An 18,527-nucleotide genomic window follows, 5' to 3' on the forward strand; every position below is an offset into this window, starting at 1 on the left:
GATGAACAGATACAGGGTGCTCCGAAAGATGAAGCCAGCTATAATTATTTTACTAGTATTTATTTCTGGTAGGCAGCATAGTATGTCCTGCATAAAGCATTCCTTGTAAGGTCAGTGTTAAGTAGGACTCTGACCATTAATTAACAACAGCCTATGCTCTCTGCTTCAGTTACTTTTCTTGTGACAAGGTACCTGGGAACAACGAAAAGAGCTACTGAAAAAAACAGGGGTTATATTGGCTCAAAGACTGGGTCAGGAAAGTCAGAGTGGCAGGAGTATGAGATGCCTTTCATGACCCCAAACCAGTGCCACAGGGATAACATCGTCGATTTCTGCTGCCAGTTTGAGATGCTGCCTGAATCCCTTGGCTCACAGTTGTTATGGCCTCCATGTATCTTCTAAGTTGACCCAGCAGCAACACTTCCCTAGACGTTTATTTTTAAGCAGGGAATTCCTATGGTTAGAATCTAAGTTTAGGTCCTCTGTTTGCAAATGGATTTGCATTTGCAAAAGTTAGAACCTTAAAGCAAGCTTTCAATCCCAGGAGTAGGGGAGCAGAGGAAAATGTTTTTCTGTAAGTTGGAGGCCAGCCTGGTCAACATAGTGACTTTCAGTCTAGACAAGGATACATAATGAGACCCTGCCTCAAACAAGCAAGCAAAAACAACAAAGTTGAAGCCTTTTGTTTGGAGAGTCTTATCCTCAATGCATCTCTCCTGCTGACCCAGAGCAAAACATGAGCTTCCTCTTTAACAATTGCAGGTAGTTCCTCTGCACTCTGCTTGTCCTCAAATGTTAACCTTGCCGCCACTATTTTCAACATTCACAGTTTGGAAACCTTTCGGCATTACTTACTGTTCTCATTCCCTTACTGTAGACCCGGGTAACAGCCATGAGCAGCAGCCATACTACCATCTGAATGCTGTAGGCAGAGACAACTTTTTTGTTTCCCAGCCACTCAGATCCGAATATTCACAGAGAAACTATATTAATTACAACACTGTTTGGCCAATAGCTAATGCATATTTCTAGCTAACGCTTATGTCTTAAACGAACCCATTTCTATAATTTGTGAATCACCATGAGGCTGTAGCCTACTCACAAAATTCTGACTGGTGGCTAGTATCTTTCTCCTTCAGCAGCTACATGGCGTCTCTTTGACTCCACCTACTTTCTCTCTCTCTCTCTCTCTCTCTCTCTCTCTCTCTCTCTCTCTCTCTCTCTCTCTCTCTGTTTGGATTTCCCACCCGGCATTACTCTATTAAACCATTGGCCGAAACATCTTCTTTAATAACCAATAGTAATAAAACATATTCATAGCATACAGAGGGGCTTAGGTGTGAAATTCAGGCTTTCCTTAAAAGAATGAAGAATGCCCCTTTATAATTTATAGCATTGCTTCAGAACAGCAAACCAATATGGAATACTTTTTCTCAGGTGCCAGATGCTGTCCCAAAGCTTCACATGTCCTCCTCTGTTTCTCATGGATTTCTCCTGATCACAGCACCAAGTGATTCATATTCTTACTTTACTACATCATTTTAGCTCCTCTCAGTCTCCCATTCCTCATCTGAAAACTGATATAGTAAAACTTTAATACTAGGATGAAATAAAATGTAGATGATGTCTTGGTGTTTAGTCACAATAAATAAGCAAATGTTCATCTTTATCTCCTTTCCTTAGTCAAACCCATAAAGTTTTCTAGCTGTTATTTCTTTTAAAAATTAGCATAAGAAGATCACTATATTAGCCATTAATGAATTATAAATTATAACCACTGAGAGGTGTGACTGCACAGAGTGAATGGATAGATAAATTTATTCATATCTGTATGACTGTACAGCAATCTCCTTATGAGAGTGTAAATAATAATATTATTATTGTTATTGAAGAATTATGCAGTTGTTTTTACTAATGTCAAATATTTATACCCTATAACTACAATCACATCCCTAAAACCACCAAGACAAATGAATGCATATGTCCATAAGTATGTCCACAGCAACTACCACTGTGGGACCCATAAAGAGAAATAGAACAAATGCCCATTTATAGATAATTGAGAGACCTTGCATGGTATATTCATATCTCTTATAATGAAAAGAAAACAAAATGAATGAATTTCAGAAATATTGAGTGGAAGAAGCCTGAGGCAAAATATCATTGGTAAGACTCGACTTAATACAAAATTGAAGACAAAGTAAATCTGACGTAGAGAGTGCCTTGGATTGCAGATTCACGTGATGACAGGCACCAGGAACAGTCACAGAGAGGCTCAAGAAAAAGGAGAGCACCTGGGAGACACAAAGCCACTTGAAAAAAAATTCAAAACAGGAACTAGTGATCAGGAGGGAGAAGACTTGGCGAAAAGGAGATTTAGGCCCTCGCTGCTCAGCGTCTTGGAAATGTGAGGTAATTACTCTGGGACTGGCTAGTCTGTGTACTGCCACTGGGTTCTGGGCTATAGGAACGAGCCCTAATTTCCTGCTACTGGGCCAAGGTTTGGTTAAGAGAGAGAAATAATGCATTCTGGTGATAAGGTCAGAGAGAGATACTCTAGAATACTTGTATATCAAAGGCCACTCCCTGCTGAGCCATTGTTATCTAGAAGAATTGACTGTCCCTGAGAGGTGGAAGATCCTACAAGCAAGAAGTAATTTAAGATGTTAGAACAAAATAATACACAGAATGCTTAAAATGCAGGTGCATTTATACGCACACCCCTCACAAGAACGTTAGAAGTCTAGCAGTGGTTAACGTAGGCCCGTAGCAGTGATGGTAGAGCCAGCATTAAGTGGAAAGGGAGACCTTGCAAACTAAGGTGCTTTGGCAAGAGTGGTCACATAGTGACTGCAGCTGTGAAAATGATTAAGGTTATGGTAAAAATTCATACATAATGCTCAGTGTAATTTATATCGTGTGTCAGGAAAGTTTTCCTTGTGATGCACCAGTATCACCTTTATGGGTTACCTGCGGGATACATTCAGATGTTACTGGAGGTTGTCCATCCCAGAGAGTCAGTTCAGAACTCAAGAACCACAAGGTATGGAATACACCTGCTTGTTGACAGGTGACCCATGTGAAGACATATCTCCCTTCTTGCTCCATGACAAAAGCTACGCATCCCCATTCTTCCCTTTGCCTCACATTTTAGAGAGTTCCAGAGCAAAAGAAAGTTATTCTCGCCGTGATGCTTGTTGACTGTAATTCTCTGAAGGTCATTATCATCCTGGACAAGGCACTTTAGAATGCATAGATCCAACAAGATACTTACTTCTTCAGGAAACAGTTTGGCAAAGTCATTTGGATATGGAAAATGAGTTTGCCTGGGGCGCAAAAAAATAAAAATTAAAGAAGAAAAAAAGAAAAGGAAAAAAAAAGCTCAGTGAAGCCTCCCTCCCACCGTGTAACCGTCTCCAGAGCATCCCGCTGCTGCTGAACAGTTCCCACAATAAATGACTAATGAATTTGGCTTCGCCCCTGCACTTGCGCAGCTGGGGGAAGCGGCGCCATCTACAAAGCTTTGAGGCAGAGGGTGAGGAGGTGGCAGCACTGCACTTCAACTGAGCAGCCTAAACTAGGCAGTCTGCGGAGCGAGTACGAGCTGTACAGCCCAACTAATGCACACCCGATACCCTCTTCAGAAGCAGCCCCCAGCTTCCTGTGGCTCCCTCCCTACAAAGTAGCCCTCAGCGTTTACCTGCATGCCTGCTCCCCTTCTGAATGTGCCTCCCTGTGGGGCGCACCCTCCGGGACAAGGCTCCCTGTCTTACTACTTTTCACGAAACTCTCTTTACCCACAGTGTCCTTTCTACCTCATCTTCCCACATCTGTCATTTTCCACCAGATGTTGCCTTCCCTAAAAAGCCTGCCTACCTTTCTTGGCTGTGTTTGGTGTCTGCATCTGAACTCCCCACTACAGAAACGTACTGTCCTCAGTATCCTTCCCTGTCTCCCTGTTGCCATCATTAGCCATTCTTGATCAAAGGATTAGTGCTTTTCATCTTAGACCTTCTAATACAAGCACAATTTCCGACACAATACAGGAGATTATTGTAGAATAAACAGTGTGGAAGGAATACCAAAGTGATTGGGGAGAAAAGCCAGTTTCATCGACTTTGTGTGAATCAGTATGTGAAAACAAAAACAATATATTAAATTTGTATGAACTTTGGGCCTTCAGAACATTGTCAGTGAACTCAGGTCAACTTTGATTAAAATATTAACAATCTATTGCATACCGAGCAACTTTTTGCATGCTAATTTGGTATTAATTAAAATGTCATGGAATCTTATTTGTATTCAGTTTACTATCATATGACTTCCAAACAATGAGTCATAAACAAAATAAGCTATTGTGCTTTTTATTTCTTCAAGAATACAGGTGTAGGCTGGTAAATTTTAGTCAACTGGAAGATCACAGTGAGATTCCTCCAGAGGAATAACTGAGGAGCCAGATCAAGGAATGGAACTCCAAGATCGCTTAGAATGTGGTACCTCAGCAAGTTTTAGTGGATTGGAGAGGAAGAGAAAAAAAATTAGACTCCAAAGGAAAACATAGAGATGGAGGAGGAGAAGCAGGACTGGGAGCCTAGGGGCCCCATCCAAAAAGACTACACACTTATGAGGTTAGGCAGCACTTCCTTTCAAGTTACTGGATATGCTAAAGCTTAATTATTGAAGAAAATTTTCATTTACATTAGCATGAGTAATTAACAGTGACCTAAATGATGGTTAATACATGTCAGCCTGTCTGGGCCATGGTGTCCAGGTATTTGGATTTGCTCAAACATTCTCGATATTTCTATGAGAGTGCTTTGAGATTTAATTAAATCATGAGGTTTTGAGTAAGACATATTACACTCCCTAATGTGGAGTTGAGGGCCAGATGTCAAAAGTGGGTCAGTCTCCTCCAAGTCAGGAAGAATCCCTCTTCATGACTTCTGAAGCACCAGCTTTTCCCAGTTCCACAGCAACTCTAGCTTGGCCTCTCCTGAGTCTCCTCTTGCTGGCTTCCCCAAACCCGAAATTCTAAAGGTTTCAGACTTGCCAGCCTCTGAGAGCGAAGGAGCCAATATTTATAAATGATTCATTCTCCCTCTAACTCATGTGTTCTTACAGACACACATACGTGTAGACATACATAAGTATATATGTGCTCACCATATTGGTATATTTCTCTGGGCAACACTAACACAATATACAGAGACTAACAGTGACAACAAGTAGCACACAAATAATGTGAATTCCACAAGTACAAAATCATCCAACAGACATGTTCAATTTTGTTCATTCTCATTGTGCCATTTCTACTTTATTAGATTGAAAGGAATAATTTGTATTTACTGAATAGAGATCACAGTCTATACCAGCTCTAAATGTATTAATTTTAGAACTACTCAACCCATCACTTTAATTTATAAAAATGGAAGACTTATAATTTGTGTCTGGCCCATGGTCATTTTTGAGAACATGCCTAAGTGATTTCTGTGTTTCCACTATGGGCTCACGAGAGAACTCTTACATGCTATTTAGACCTTAGATGAAGGAAGGGAGTCAGAGCAGCTCTAGGAAAGATCCAGAAAAGCCCACTAACATGAGGCTGAGCTTATCTAACCCATAACATTCTCATCTAAAAAAGGAGGTGACCAGATCTACTGTAGTTCTTTGTAAGATTATGCCCAATGTTCTGTGAAGTGCATTTCATTTTTTAAATAGCAAAATACCCTGCAAACTAAAAAGAACTTTGGAAATGTTGAATTGTTAACATCTTACTTTCAGAGTTTGGACATTTCAATATAATCTCTTAATAATGACATCCGTGGAAGAACTGAGAGTATATAATTTAAAGAAAAAGAACAAGTGTGTTGTCCATCATGAGACAGTTATTCCACAACCTACTGACCCCAATAAGCATATAAGCATGACAGTGGACAAAAGGATTCCTCTCAGCTTCTTTAAAAATGAAGGAATGCTGTGATAGCCCTGTCATCCTTCTGTAATTAAAACACATTAGAGCAAGGATTTTGTTTGGCGTAAACCTAGGCAGACCTGGTGCATGCTGTTGCAGTCTCTGAGTCTCTGCCCACCAGTTCTGTTATGTGTAGAAGACATTATTTCCCTGGAGTCAACTATCACTTCTGCCTTTTACCATACTTCTGACTCCACCTCTGCATAGAACCCCTCTGCCTCATACTCACTTTCTGCACGTTGGCCAGTCATGGGTCATTGTGTAAAGGGTAAGTAGACACAAAGTCCCACCCTAGGCAAGAAGCTATTTACAACTGATACCACTTGGGAAAGGGAAAATCAATTTCTCCACAGGAGTGGCACTGGGTATAAGCCCCACTCCAGAGCAAGCCCCATGCCCAATAGTTGGCCAACACAAAACAAACTTCGAGGCTCTGAGTGGAGGGGATGGAAGATGGTAGTTGGGGTTGTTTCATTTTGACTTCTTTCTTTCTTTCTTTCTTTCTTTCTTTCTTTCTTTCTTTCTTTCTTTCTTTCTTTTTTTGCTCTATTGGTTTTTTTTTTTGTTATTTTTTGTTTGTTTGTTTTACTTTCTTTTGAGAGATAGACTATGAGGTTGGGTAGGAGGGTGGGGGAGTCCGGAAAGAGCTGGGGGCAGGGAAAACAGGCTCAAAATATGTTATATGAAAATATTAAATAAAAAGAAGCATCCAATTAAAAATGTTAGAGCAAGAAGTGGCCTGATGTCATGGATGACAAACTGTGGTCTACAGACCTGTCCTACTTAACCATCTGTCTGCAACTGGTAAGCCAAAAATACTTCATTTTTGCATTTAAAATGCTTATAAATAATAGCAGTAAGTAATGTTGGCTAGCATTGGAGAGGAGATGAAATGTAAATTTCTATGCTTATGAAGGGTTTACTGGAACACAGTTCCATTCATTTGTTATGTCCCATCTCATGGCTGATGCTGGACCACAGTGTAAGAGAGTGGCTTGTCACAATACAGAGTTGATTGCCTACAAACATTTTCACCAGAGACTATCTGACCTACAAAGCCTAAAATATTGACAATCTGGCTATTCATAGAAAAAAAATTCACTGGCTCTGATGTAACCCAAACTTCCATTACAGGAGAAAACTGAGACACCAAAGGTAATATTGTTCTTGACAACTCAACTCTAGTTTTAATTGAGTTCTCTAATCTGGTTTAATGTCCATTTGATCATGCTGAAGTTAATGACCAAAGCTTAGCTCTAGTTGTAGCGATCTTTAAGTTAGATAGATGCCCGTGTAGCTCCCTGACTAATCTCATATCATTGCTCACGTGACCTAATGCCATGCCAAAAAAATAATCATATTGAAGTAGAATGCCCTCGTGTAGTCATTGAAATGAGTTTTGTGTTGCATTTTCTTTGACAGTTGTAAGTAGATGCTATTGTAGAACAAAACAATGATGCAATTTAAATATTTTCCTGGACACATGAGTCAAACTGGCACATCTGCTCTGATTTTACTTTGTAAATAACACTATAGAATACTTACTTTCTCATAAACTGGCCACACTCTTTTTTCTTTACAAGATGTGATTGACAATAAGATGAGGGAATGATTTAGTGTTTCTATATTTGGCAAATAGTACTTGACCAGTTAATCCTCCCAACATTAGCTGAATTTCAGACTTTTGTAAAGCAGGAAAGCACATCCAAAGTCGGAGCATCTTCTTCCCAACTCTAGGAAATACCTCTTGAGAGTCTAGAAAAATCAAATGACCTAACTGAGACTTAAAAGACCTGTCTTCAAAATGGCACTTGTACAGAAGCTATTGTCACCTTGGAATGATGTTTCACTTCAAATTTATTTGTCAATGTGTGGAGACATTTTCAATTGGCACTGTGAAGGCCCTGGTTTGTATACACGGCACATGGAAACCAAAGGCACTGTGACAAGTCTCACGTCACAGAGGACTGCAAGCTCTGGACATCAACAGTGCCGAGGTTGTAAGGACGTGCTCAAAGCATTCAATACTTCTGCAAGTGTAACTGCCAGATCCCATATGGTCCAGCCATCAGTCAAGACACTGTAGAGCAAGTACTTATCTGACAGCTCCATTTCCCATCCAACAAGAAGACAGAGATAATGCCATAGATAATTGCATACCATTCATTGAGTCCCATGTACTACTGACTTTAACCAACAACAGTGGGATTATTTCCTAAGGATTTTAATCTCTTCCATGAGGTAGTTATTGTCATCTATTTTTCCTTTATTATAATTATATAAACTAAGATTTCCACTTGACATTGATATATAATAATAGTTCATGTAGTAAAATAGCCCAATGCAATCAGAAAAGTAAATTCCAATTCACATGTACATTTAAATACCCAAATATTTCAATAGGTCAGCACCAATGTTGTTATCTCTAGATATTTTCTGGATGCACAGTTAAAGGTAAATCAGGAGTGGTCACAACAGGGTTGACAGTGTTCTCCTTCTAATATTACTTTCTTTAGTTCACAGTGTAACCCAGCCAAGAACATTACTAAAGGAAATAAGTTCTAATAGCTTACTAAATGAAGGACTACACTTACTCTAGCAAATCAATGAATGAGGTAATTTTATTTCTCACTTTTCTTTCCATAAATATTATAAAACAGGAACCTCGTCTGAACTACTTAGTGTCTTCTTGAGTTCACAGTCAATTAAAAGCAATTTTGCATTGCTTTTACTAAGCACTGGACTGATTGCTGATTTAATTATTTAATCTTTCAATGTAGGGGACACATAAATATTCTTTTAAAATACTCTTTAATTGTCCAAAATAGTAAGGTACTGTAATGCCATTTCATCTTCTAGGCTGTAGCGTCATATGCCTGAATCCAGGACATGACTTCACTTCCTCCACCTGCTACTTATGCAAGCATAGCTCATTTCACACCTACTGTGTCCCGGGTTCTCTCCTAAATGTTCCTGGACCAAACTGAATGAAATAGGATTTCTGACTTCAAGAAAAATTCCAGTGCTGGCTTGGGTGGGGAGAAGGAACAGTGGTTAATTTTATAAACAAGCAAAGGAGAGCTACATCTTGCTTCCTTGGAGACCCAGGAGATGAGTTTCTGAACTCATTCTGTTCTGCTAAGTTGAGCATTTAAGAATGGACAGAGTGGGTGAGGAGAAGGTGTGGTTCAGATTTTCCAGGTATGGAAATCACTGGTACAAAAAGACCAGCTTTAAGGAACTCTACAATTGGAGCAACATACAAAGTCAGAAAAGACAAGGAGGCCAGGCCATGGGATGACCTTCCTTATTGGGTCAAGAAGTTCAGATTTTATTCTACAGGACATGGAGAACTGTCAAAGAACATCAGACACAGACACAACCCAGCCTTAGCTCACTTGCATTTCAAGTGGACCATTCTGGAGGGTGTGGGAAGGAACGATTTCAGGTAAACAAGACTGGAGATGGTTATAGTATTTTGGGCCTAAGAAACAGAGAGGACAAATTTGGGAACTAGGAATAGACAGAAGGGGGCGGATTGGAGACGGGAGAAAATCTGGCAGGACTAATTGTCAGATTATGTAAGGATAAAACAAAGCAAGGCAGAAGAGGCATCAACCTTGGTTTTCTGGTTGGGGTGATCTGGTTCATGAGTGACTCTAGCAAGCAGGAGGAAACCTAAGACACAGAAGGCTTTGGAAGACTGGTCTAATTCAGCAAGGGCCACGGGAATAGGCAGAAGTCACAGAGCTAGGATACTTTCTTTAAGCTTTCTCTGTCATCGTCCATGAGAGCCTATAGCATCTCAAGCAAGAAGAATTCGATTAAAGTGCTGTCAACTCTTCTAACTCCGGATGCCATTAATGGATTATACCCTTCCTCCCAGCCTGCAAATTAGGTTTCCTGCATGATCCCTTAAGAAACAAGTGTAAAAGTCCTTCAGTGCTCTGTGAGTTCAAGAGATTACAAGATGTGGATGAAGGATGAGCCTACATAGATGTATAGAAATATGGCAAGCACTCTGGTTTTAATGATAAAATCGAATACTGAGGTGCAGTCCTGCCAGAGGCATAATTTAATGAGCCAATGTCTCTTCACTGACATGTCATACTTCAAAAGGGAAGAGTTTTTCAAATTTTAGTATGCATGAAATTGCGAGTGAAATGCAAATTCTCAAGGTCCTCCCCCAGCATTGTAACCTGGGCAGAATATTTAGAACTGTGTCTATTACAGACAGTCTTGGACGTCATTGAGAAATATCCCTTCAAGAGCTCATTGTGTGGAATGAACAGCCTCCTCCTCCCTCTTTCCCGCCCATTTTCCTTTCCTCCCCTGCTTCCTCTCATCTTCCCTACCTTTCTTCCCTTCTTTTTTTTTCCTTTCTTACTGCCTTAACTCATCCAGGATCTATTTATAGATAATGTATCTACAGTTACATTAACTCTGGAAATAACTTTATTTCTAGAAATAGGAATAGAGTAGATCAATACTGTCCCCAAACTATAATTCCTAGGTATATGTGTCCGAAAATGAAGTAGAGCAGAGCCAACAGTTGGAACAGAATCCTCAAATGCACTTAAACACAAACATCATGTGTTATAAAGATCTCCCTTGGATGACCAGAGTCAAATAAGATGCTCAGGGAAAAAAAAGAGACAGTTTTGTTTAGCTCTACTCTCCCATATATAATATTTAATACAAGGCATCATTTTAAAGTTCCATGTATGGATTTAATTTTAAATCGGAATATGGTTTTTTCAAGCATAAGTGCGGAGTGTCCTTTTCTGCCCTAAGCCTGTCTAGAATCCCTGGATGGTTTGGTGACTGTCATGTGGATCAAGTAGAATGCTGAAGCCTCTTGCATTGTGCAAATCAGTTATGGCTCCCCTTCTGGGGTGCTATCAAATACAATTTCAATCTAAGGGGCCTATAGAATGTGCATCGCAACCCTGAAAACCTGCAGGATTGTAGCAAAATCTCAGTTACTAATACTGTCTTCAGGAGCTCTGCTCATAACCGTATCTCAAATAAATTCAAGAAGACATAAAGTGTAAACTCTGACTTACTTGACTCAACCATACGAAAGAGAAGAGAGAAAAATGATCATATAAGTAAGCAGAAAATTAAGGGGAGCGAGGACAAACATCTCTTCAGATTACAGTGCTGCGTTATCTACAACCCAAAGCAGGGCAGCTGAACTCAATTTATTTCTCTCTGTACATGGTATTTCATGATTACATTTTGAAAGCCTGTGAACTGTTTACTTCAAACCCTTTGCTTCCACTGTTGACTAACACAAAATCTGTTCAGCCCAGATGCCGGCACACGACAGGCCACTAAAGGAATCTTCCCTCCAGCTCTGCTTTCCTCTACGTGGGCTCCATTCTTAGAAGAGTTGTGGGCATCAGGCTCCCTGGGAGAGCTGGTTAAAATGCAGATTACTGGGCCCAGAACTGGGTAAACTGCAAATTCTGGATCTCTGCCTAGTTACTAAGTCAATAACTCTGAGATGAGGCAGGGTAACTAGATAATTGTTAAATAGTCTTAAGGCTTCATGTATCTTTCACCATTGATTCATTTTTTTTCTGATTATTCAACCACATTTATTGACTATTTCAGATTAAAAGACTTATTCATATCAGATGATGAAACAGAAAGATGTAATCTAGCTGTCTGGTGTTCTGGGGCCAGCTGAGGTTACACCAACAGCCAGGAGAGGTAGGCCTGGAAGCCCCACTGCAGAGGCAGGAAGTCACCACAAAAGGCAGAGACAGAGCTTGGCAGGAACATTGCTGTGACCCCATGCTTCCCTAAGTGAGGTGGCCCTGGGCTTGGACATCCCAACTATTTCCTCCCTCATCCCCGTGACCACACATTTTCATTCTTCTGTCCACAATAGAAGAGACAGAACTTTCCAGAGCAACAAGAAGATTTCTTCTGGCCTCAGAAATTCTCCTCAGGCTGTCTGGGAACATTTCACAAAAAGCCAAGTCACGTGGTATAGGGTGCAGCCTGAGAGGAGGCCACAGTCTGAAGCACATCAGACAGTTTCCAGAGCTTTCAGTCTGGCTGCAGTCTTCTTCCTCACTTTTTTCTTAAAGGAATTGGAAGCTGATACTCCATGAAATGGAAATACAAAGGTTTCTTTGTGTGTAGCATTAAAATTCTGTTTAATATCACACCTTACTTTCCTAAAAATAGTTATTCTTTATGTTTCGTATCTTTAAGCCTCTTAGAGGCCTTGATCCACAGCCAGGTCCCTGAACTCACTAGCCGTAATTTGCATCATGTATAGATTAATGAATAGTGGTGTTTTCATTGCTGGTTTGAAGTTAACAGCTTATAGGTTTTTACGGTTCAGTTGTGACCTGCCCTTACTAACCAAAAACCTGGGGTTTGCTTTTCATTCTACCTCTCATAGAAAAGTTTGAATCATATTTGGGATTGGAAGACTTTTAGAAATCATACCCTTAAAATACCAATTGAAAGTTGGGTGTGGTGGCTCAGGCCTGTCATCCCAGCATGTCGAAGGTTCAGGTAGGATGATTGCCCCAAGTCTGAGTCCAGAATCAGAGTGAGATCTCCTTTCCAAAACATATAAATAAAAGAAATTAATCTTCACGTAACTGTTGAGAACGTGAGAGCACTAAGGAGCAGTTCTTCTCTGGAAGGACCACTGACTGTACAGGATACTGTAAATCTTTATTCAGTAGGATCTTGCTTTGTCTCAGGAACAGTATGACGAGCATAGGATAATTTTATAAGGAAATACAGGACATAAAACTTCAGTCCTTATCTTCTAGCGGAATCACTGCTCTTCCAGGTAATTCCCTTTAGCTATCTAGGTAATATTAATTAATTCTAATACGTAAAAGTCAGAAAGGAGAGAAAAATAGAACAAGTATTAGCTGAAGTCCAAGAGACTGGGCTGCAAGGCGGGGGCATTAATTGATGAAATGCTACATAGTTTAATGAGATTGGTGACATTATATTATAGTTAATAACATGGACATGATGTCACTATAAGTATGTATCATTTATTTCAAAGTTTTCTGGATCAGTGGGACCCACACTCAGTGAGAAGAGTGAGATAAAGAAGCTCAGTGCTGACTTCTGTCCTAACTAGTTAGAGATGACTTATCTTTCTAGCTCATCAAGAGGATCATAAGGGAGCTCCACCCTTCTTTCTTAGAACCTTTGTTCTTAGGTCCAGGGGTCTTCCATTCAATTAGATATCAAAGATAGAAACTCAAAGACTAAAAGATAATTCTAGGTTCTTCCTGAAGACACGAATAATCAATACAACACACCCCTATTTCATTTACTTCTATTGCTTTGGTCCTAGCCCAGGTTCTTAGAAATTCTCCAGGTCTCTAACCTAACCATTCATCTTCCACTTAACCATGTCTTACCAAAGCTAGATCCTACAGCCAGGGTGAGTGTACAATACTGAATCTGGAAGTAACTTCACTACAAATATTAACTATACCCATCTGTTTTGGGATAATGGTCTAAAGCATTTTCTTAGTAGACAACATCCTATATCTGCCTTGAGTCTCACTATTTATTATTTCATTTCTGTTTTCAGTTAGAATATCCAATCCTTTGAGCCCAGATATAGTGTGCTCTTCCATTCCCAGGGAGCATGTAGGCCTCTCTATAGGGAGTTACCATGGGACCTATTCAAGACTGGAATCCTTCATTTTAAAAAGAACTCCATGTTACAAGAAAACTCAAGGTCACAGAACTGGTTAGAAAGAAAATGGAAATTGGAAAAAGTGGTTAGACTTACCTTTCCCAAATATAATTTAATAAATGTATTTAAAAGATTTAAACCAGAAATGATACTGCATGCTTTTCATCCCATCACTTGGGAGGGAGGCTGAGGCAGGAGGACCTCTGTGACTTTGAGGTCAGCCAGGGTGACAAATGAGTTCCAGGACAGCTAGGGTTACATAAAGAGACCCTGTCTCAAAAAATAAAAGAGAAAGAGAGAGGGAGAGAGAGATTTTTATATTCCTGTGTGTGTGTGTGTGTGTGTGTGTGTGTGTGTGTGTGTGTGTGTGTGTGTGACATCTGTGGGTGCTCATAGATGCCAAAAGAAGGCATTGGATCCTTAGGGTCTGGAGTTGGAGGCATTTGTAAGACTACCAACAAGAGTGTTCGCAACCAAACTCTGACCCTCTGGAATAGCAGCAAGTGCTCTTAACTACTGATCCCTCCTTTTATCCTATTTTGACATTGCTCACTCAAATCATAGCATTGTTCAATATAAAGTATCCAAAGTCTTTAGGGTCATACTGATCAGATGCTTTTGATTATCAATTTGACATAAATGTGTTTATTCAAAGTGTGTTACATAGCTCTTCCTTTCGCTCCAATCCAACCCATTTTTCAGAATCCTTCCCTTCAAAAAGTCTGCCAAGACTTTACTTCTAAGAAAATTCTTCACCCTAAAAATATTCTTCAAACTCAACACAAGTTACCAAAATGAAATCTCCTAAATAAAACAATGGCAGAGATAGACCTGATAATGAATATGAAATATGCTAAGAACATTCTGTCACTGAAACAAAATTCACATTTTGTGTGTGTGATTAATGGTAGGATGAAGTCTTGAACCATATAATAATGAAGCCCACTACAGCAGAGGAGAAGTCGCCTGAGAAGGGTCCCATCTAAAAGGCAACCATTTCAAAGCAGGCTCTGGCTTTTGACTATTATCACCCTGTGCCTGACCAGACATTCATTTCCAAGTGCTAGTTCCAAATGAAGCTCCAAATGCAGAGTGATGGTCAGTTGGCATGTTCAAAATTTGCTTTGGGGTGAACAGAACAAACAATGAAATGTTTTCAGGAAGAATTATAAGTGCATTCCAACACTTGCTGGTTTTAATTCATGTTTCAAGACAGACTTCTCCCCCTGATTCCTTAGTACCCCATTTCTACCAGGACATGGGAAATTAAAAAGAAATTATACATGAAGCCAATTCTGACTGTCCAGATGACACTGAAGTTAGCAAAGACATACATACATACATAGATACACACACATACATAGATACACACACATACATACATACATACATACTCAATATATTTTCATGGGAAAGAATGAGAAGGGAAGTCAGCTTGAACCCAGGCTGTCAGATTTGGTGACTGATCTGCATTTAACTAAATCTAATCAGGTCATCATGCCCCACATTGTATTCACTGACAAGTCTCAGGGCATCAGAGAGGGCAAAGCACATCGGGGCAGTGGGAAGAGAAACAAAAATTACCTGTTGAATGGGAGAATTGGCTGTTAGCTAAGGGTTTCAATAACTCTGGATGTTCAGAGAGTCCATCCATCAAACTAACATGACGGTGGCAGAGTGGGGGAGGGGGAGTGGAGTCTGAGGCAAAAGGATGGCACAGCGTAGAAAGTAAGCAATGACCTGGGAGGAAACCATTATTGAATATTTAATGTTTAGCCTGAAACAAGAAGAACATTTAACAAGAACACAAATTATTACTCATGAGCTTTCAGTTTTTCCACAGAAGATAAAAGCAGTGGAAGAATCATAGGTGCTAAGCAGAGCAAAAATGGGGCAACCGTAACCCAGAGGGGGAAACACACACCATAGTGTCCATATGGATGATTCGTTTGCTCATATTCCAAAGCAGCTGGACGGTCTAGTGGTGAGCATAGCTGCCTTCCAAAAGAAGTTGGTATTTCTGCCTAAATGTTGCTGAAAGGATTTGGCATCGTTTTATTTTCCTCGCAGGATTTTGAAATGTGCTTACTCTCTCAAGTCTCATGGGGTAGCTATACTCTCAAACGCACAGATGTCTTTGCAAGCGAAAGCTCTCTAATAAAATGCATCCCCTCCTTCAGAGGCTGCAATCAGTGGAAGGAAGCTCACTAATGCCCTTTATTAGATGAAGTGTCATCAAGCACCACATTAATAAGTGGAATAAATGGAAGGGTGGGGCTGGATGAAGTGCAAGCACTGGTCTCCTGGCTGTGGTATGTATGTGTGTTTGTGTGTGTGCAATTTTTAAAAATGACAGAGTTCTTCTAAAAATAAATAATCTATCTCAAATACTAACTTCTCTCCTGGCTTTGTGATGAGTATATTAATAACAGTTTCTATTTTAAAAATGAACACTAATGAATAATACATTGAGTATTCATTAATAATATATACATATATCTGTTAAGACGAGTTAAAAAGCATCACTTTGGGTTCAAGCCAGTGAATGGCTTTAACTGAAAAGGTAGTTCTTATTGCACATGGGACCATGGAACTTCACTTTCTCAGTCATAGTTAATTTGTCAAAACATTCTTTTTCCTGGTCTTGATTGACTACTAAATCTGGAGGGAAATTCACATTCATTTGTTAATTTTCTGGCCTCATTCTTTTTCATGCCCTATTACACAAGTTGCTCCAATACAGCAAAAGCATGCATAAGTGTAGAAATCTCTCCCACTCCCTATGCCCCCAAATGCTCTTCCTTCCAAATATTCCTTGGGAAGCAAGTCATTGCCATGACAACCATAAGATGAGGTTTGAAGGGCACTTGGGGGCACGCCTAGTGAAAGTCAATATCAATTTGTGTTTTCAAGGGTCAGGGAAACTGAGTCAATGGGTCATATTTGGCAATGAGGCACCACTTAGCTATTTAGAATTATCTGTCCACATCATACCTAGCTGGAAAAAAATCAGAATGATTTATTCAGGGCTGATCCATCATTCCTCCATTGTAGCAAATTCCCTCTATACTCACAAGTAATTAAACAAAAAGATCATATATAATAGGAAAAGAAATAAGGATTTGCCTTGCCTGACAAACTTTGATGTGAAGCATTCAGCTGTGCTCAACCCACCCCCAAAGGGTTAACACGTTTCCTTTTCTAAGCAAGACTTTTCTTCTGCACCTTCACACTTTGTGCCCTTCCCTGTCATGCAGATGATGAAGGTAGATTCCTAAGGACTCCTGAGGACTTTTTCCGTGTCTTTAATACATTTGCTTCCAGAAACAGGAACACTGTGGGCACAACTAGCAACTGCAGCTCAGGTGTAGTAGGAATCTTTTGTGTAACTCGGAGCTCGAGACTGCTCCCTTCAATGCATGCGAAACAATACTTTCTCACACCGACTCCAGTCCGAAGACCAAGAGATAGAAATGATCATGCCTTTAAAAAGTCACTATGTGATAAGGTGCATTCTTTCTTTGTCTATACCTGACTGACCACCCAGCCAGGGAGTTTTTAAAAGAAGGAGGAGAATCCTTTGTTCTCTCAGGTTCCATTTAAGGAAAAGTGGGTCGAAGGGCTTCCCCAGGGAAAGAAAATGAGCTCTGGAGCCAAACGCAGACGAGGAAGAGATTTCATGCCCACTATTCTTCTCACCCTCACCCTCCCGCCCCCCGCAAAGAAGTGAATTAATTCGTTGGCAGACTAATGGTTAAGAAAGGTGGGGGTGCACACAGGGAGCCCCTTTCCTGAGACCATATCTAATTCCCTAGTGTAGCTCAGGCCATCCACCAGGCTGGGTGGGGGTGGGGTAGGGGTGATGGAAACTCTCTCCAGCCATGGGTAGCACAGGCAGAACTGCATGCATTCGCACGCCCCAAAACTGGCGTCCAAGCCCAAGTGCGAAGTTGGGCGTTTAGACCTGAAAAGCACAGTAAGGGACATTCAAAGCAGCAAGTTACGGTACCTTGAGAAGTCTGACAGATGGGAGAAAGGCTGCGTGGCATAGCTTCCGGATGGTCCAATTTAAGGGTCGAGAAGCATCAGTCTGATTCATGACCCCTTCCAAATTCCACTGGGAAGACCAGAGACTGCAAATCTGGGCAATGCCTAGAAAATAAACGGCCCTCCACGGCCCTGGCATCCCATGGTCATCTCCACACCTGCAAATTCCATTAGGGCAGAGGCTTCCTGGAACTTGGGAGTCTAGTCAAGTGGCTTTTCCTGAGCCCCTGAACCTTCTTAAGAAAGCCACCTCCCCTCTCCCTGCAGCCGTGCTCATGCATACCAAATGTGGCCGAATGGAGGCACACTGCTTGCTGCTTCGGGGAGGGGATGCTTGATTTCGAAGGAGAGGGACAGCCTGCACAAAACAGCCTGTGGTCGGAGTCAGAGCAGCCTGCTCCAGAATGCGCGCTCCCTCTCCCGCTCTCCTCCCAGCGAACGCAGGTCAGGCGTTGTGGGGGGGACCCGGGCCATTTGCTTTGCTCTCTTGTTTTGAGGGGGAGCCAGGAGGAAAGCAAAAAGGAACAAAAATGAAGCCAGAAGAACTTGTACTTTCTTGCACAAAGCATCTTTGAGGGGCTGGAAACTGGCGCAGGGGGAGGGGCTGGGACACTGGGAGGGAGAAAGGATGCCTCTGAATGATAAGATAAACGCTTCCTTTTTGATTTGTGTGACATAATAAATTGAGAGCTATCATAAAATGGATCTATAGTAAAAAAGAGATCCCTGCTGTGTTCTGGGGTCTTTTATTAACTGTGATTGACAGTCTTCACCCTGATACAAGCACCATATAGATGATCGATGTGTCGAGGC

General features: G+C 40.8%; 1 protein-coding gene across 12 annotated transcripts in view; it reads right to left on the reverse strand.

Moving 5' to 3' along the window:
* The window catches only part of Trpm3 (transient receptor potential cation channel subfamily M member 3), a 522,878-nt gene extending 504,722 nt beyond the window's left edge, over positions 1-18,156 (reverse strand). For 6 of the 12 annotated variants that reach the window (XM_085693722.2, XM_085693721.2, XM_085693720.2 and 3 more), the window contains exon 1: positions 17,677-18,155. In XM_085693722.2, coding sequence (XP_085549848.2) covers positions 17,677-17,853 — 177 coding nt within the window. In that variant the 5' untranslated portion in view covers positions 17,854-18,155. Of the gene's footprint in view, positions 1-17,676 lie in introns of all 12 variants that reach the window. The other 6 variants (XM_085693719.2, XM_085693715.2, XM_085693717.2 and 3 more) reach the window with 2 other exon arrangements.
* Between the last annotated feature and the right edge of the window lie 371 nt (positions 18,157-18,527).

The sequence above is a fragment of the Myodes glareolus genome, chromosome 7 (assembly GCF_982192425.1).
Source record: "Myodes glareolus chromosome 7, mMyoGla1.1, whole genome shotgun sequence".
Taxonomy (NCBI): Eukaryota; Metazoa; Chordata; class Mammalia; order Rodentia; family Cricetidae; genus Myodes; species Myodes glareolus.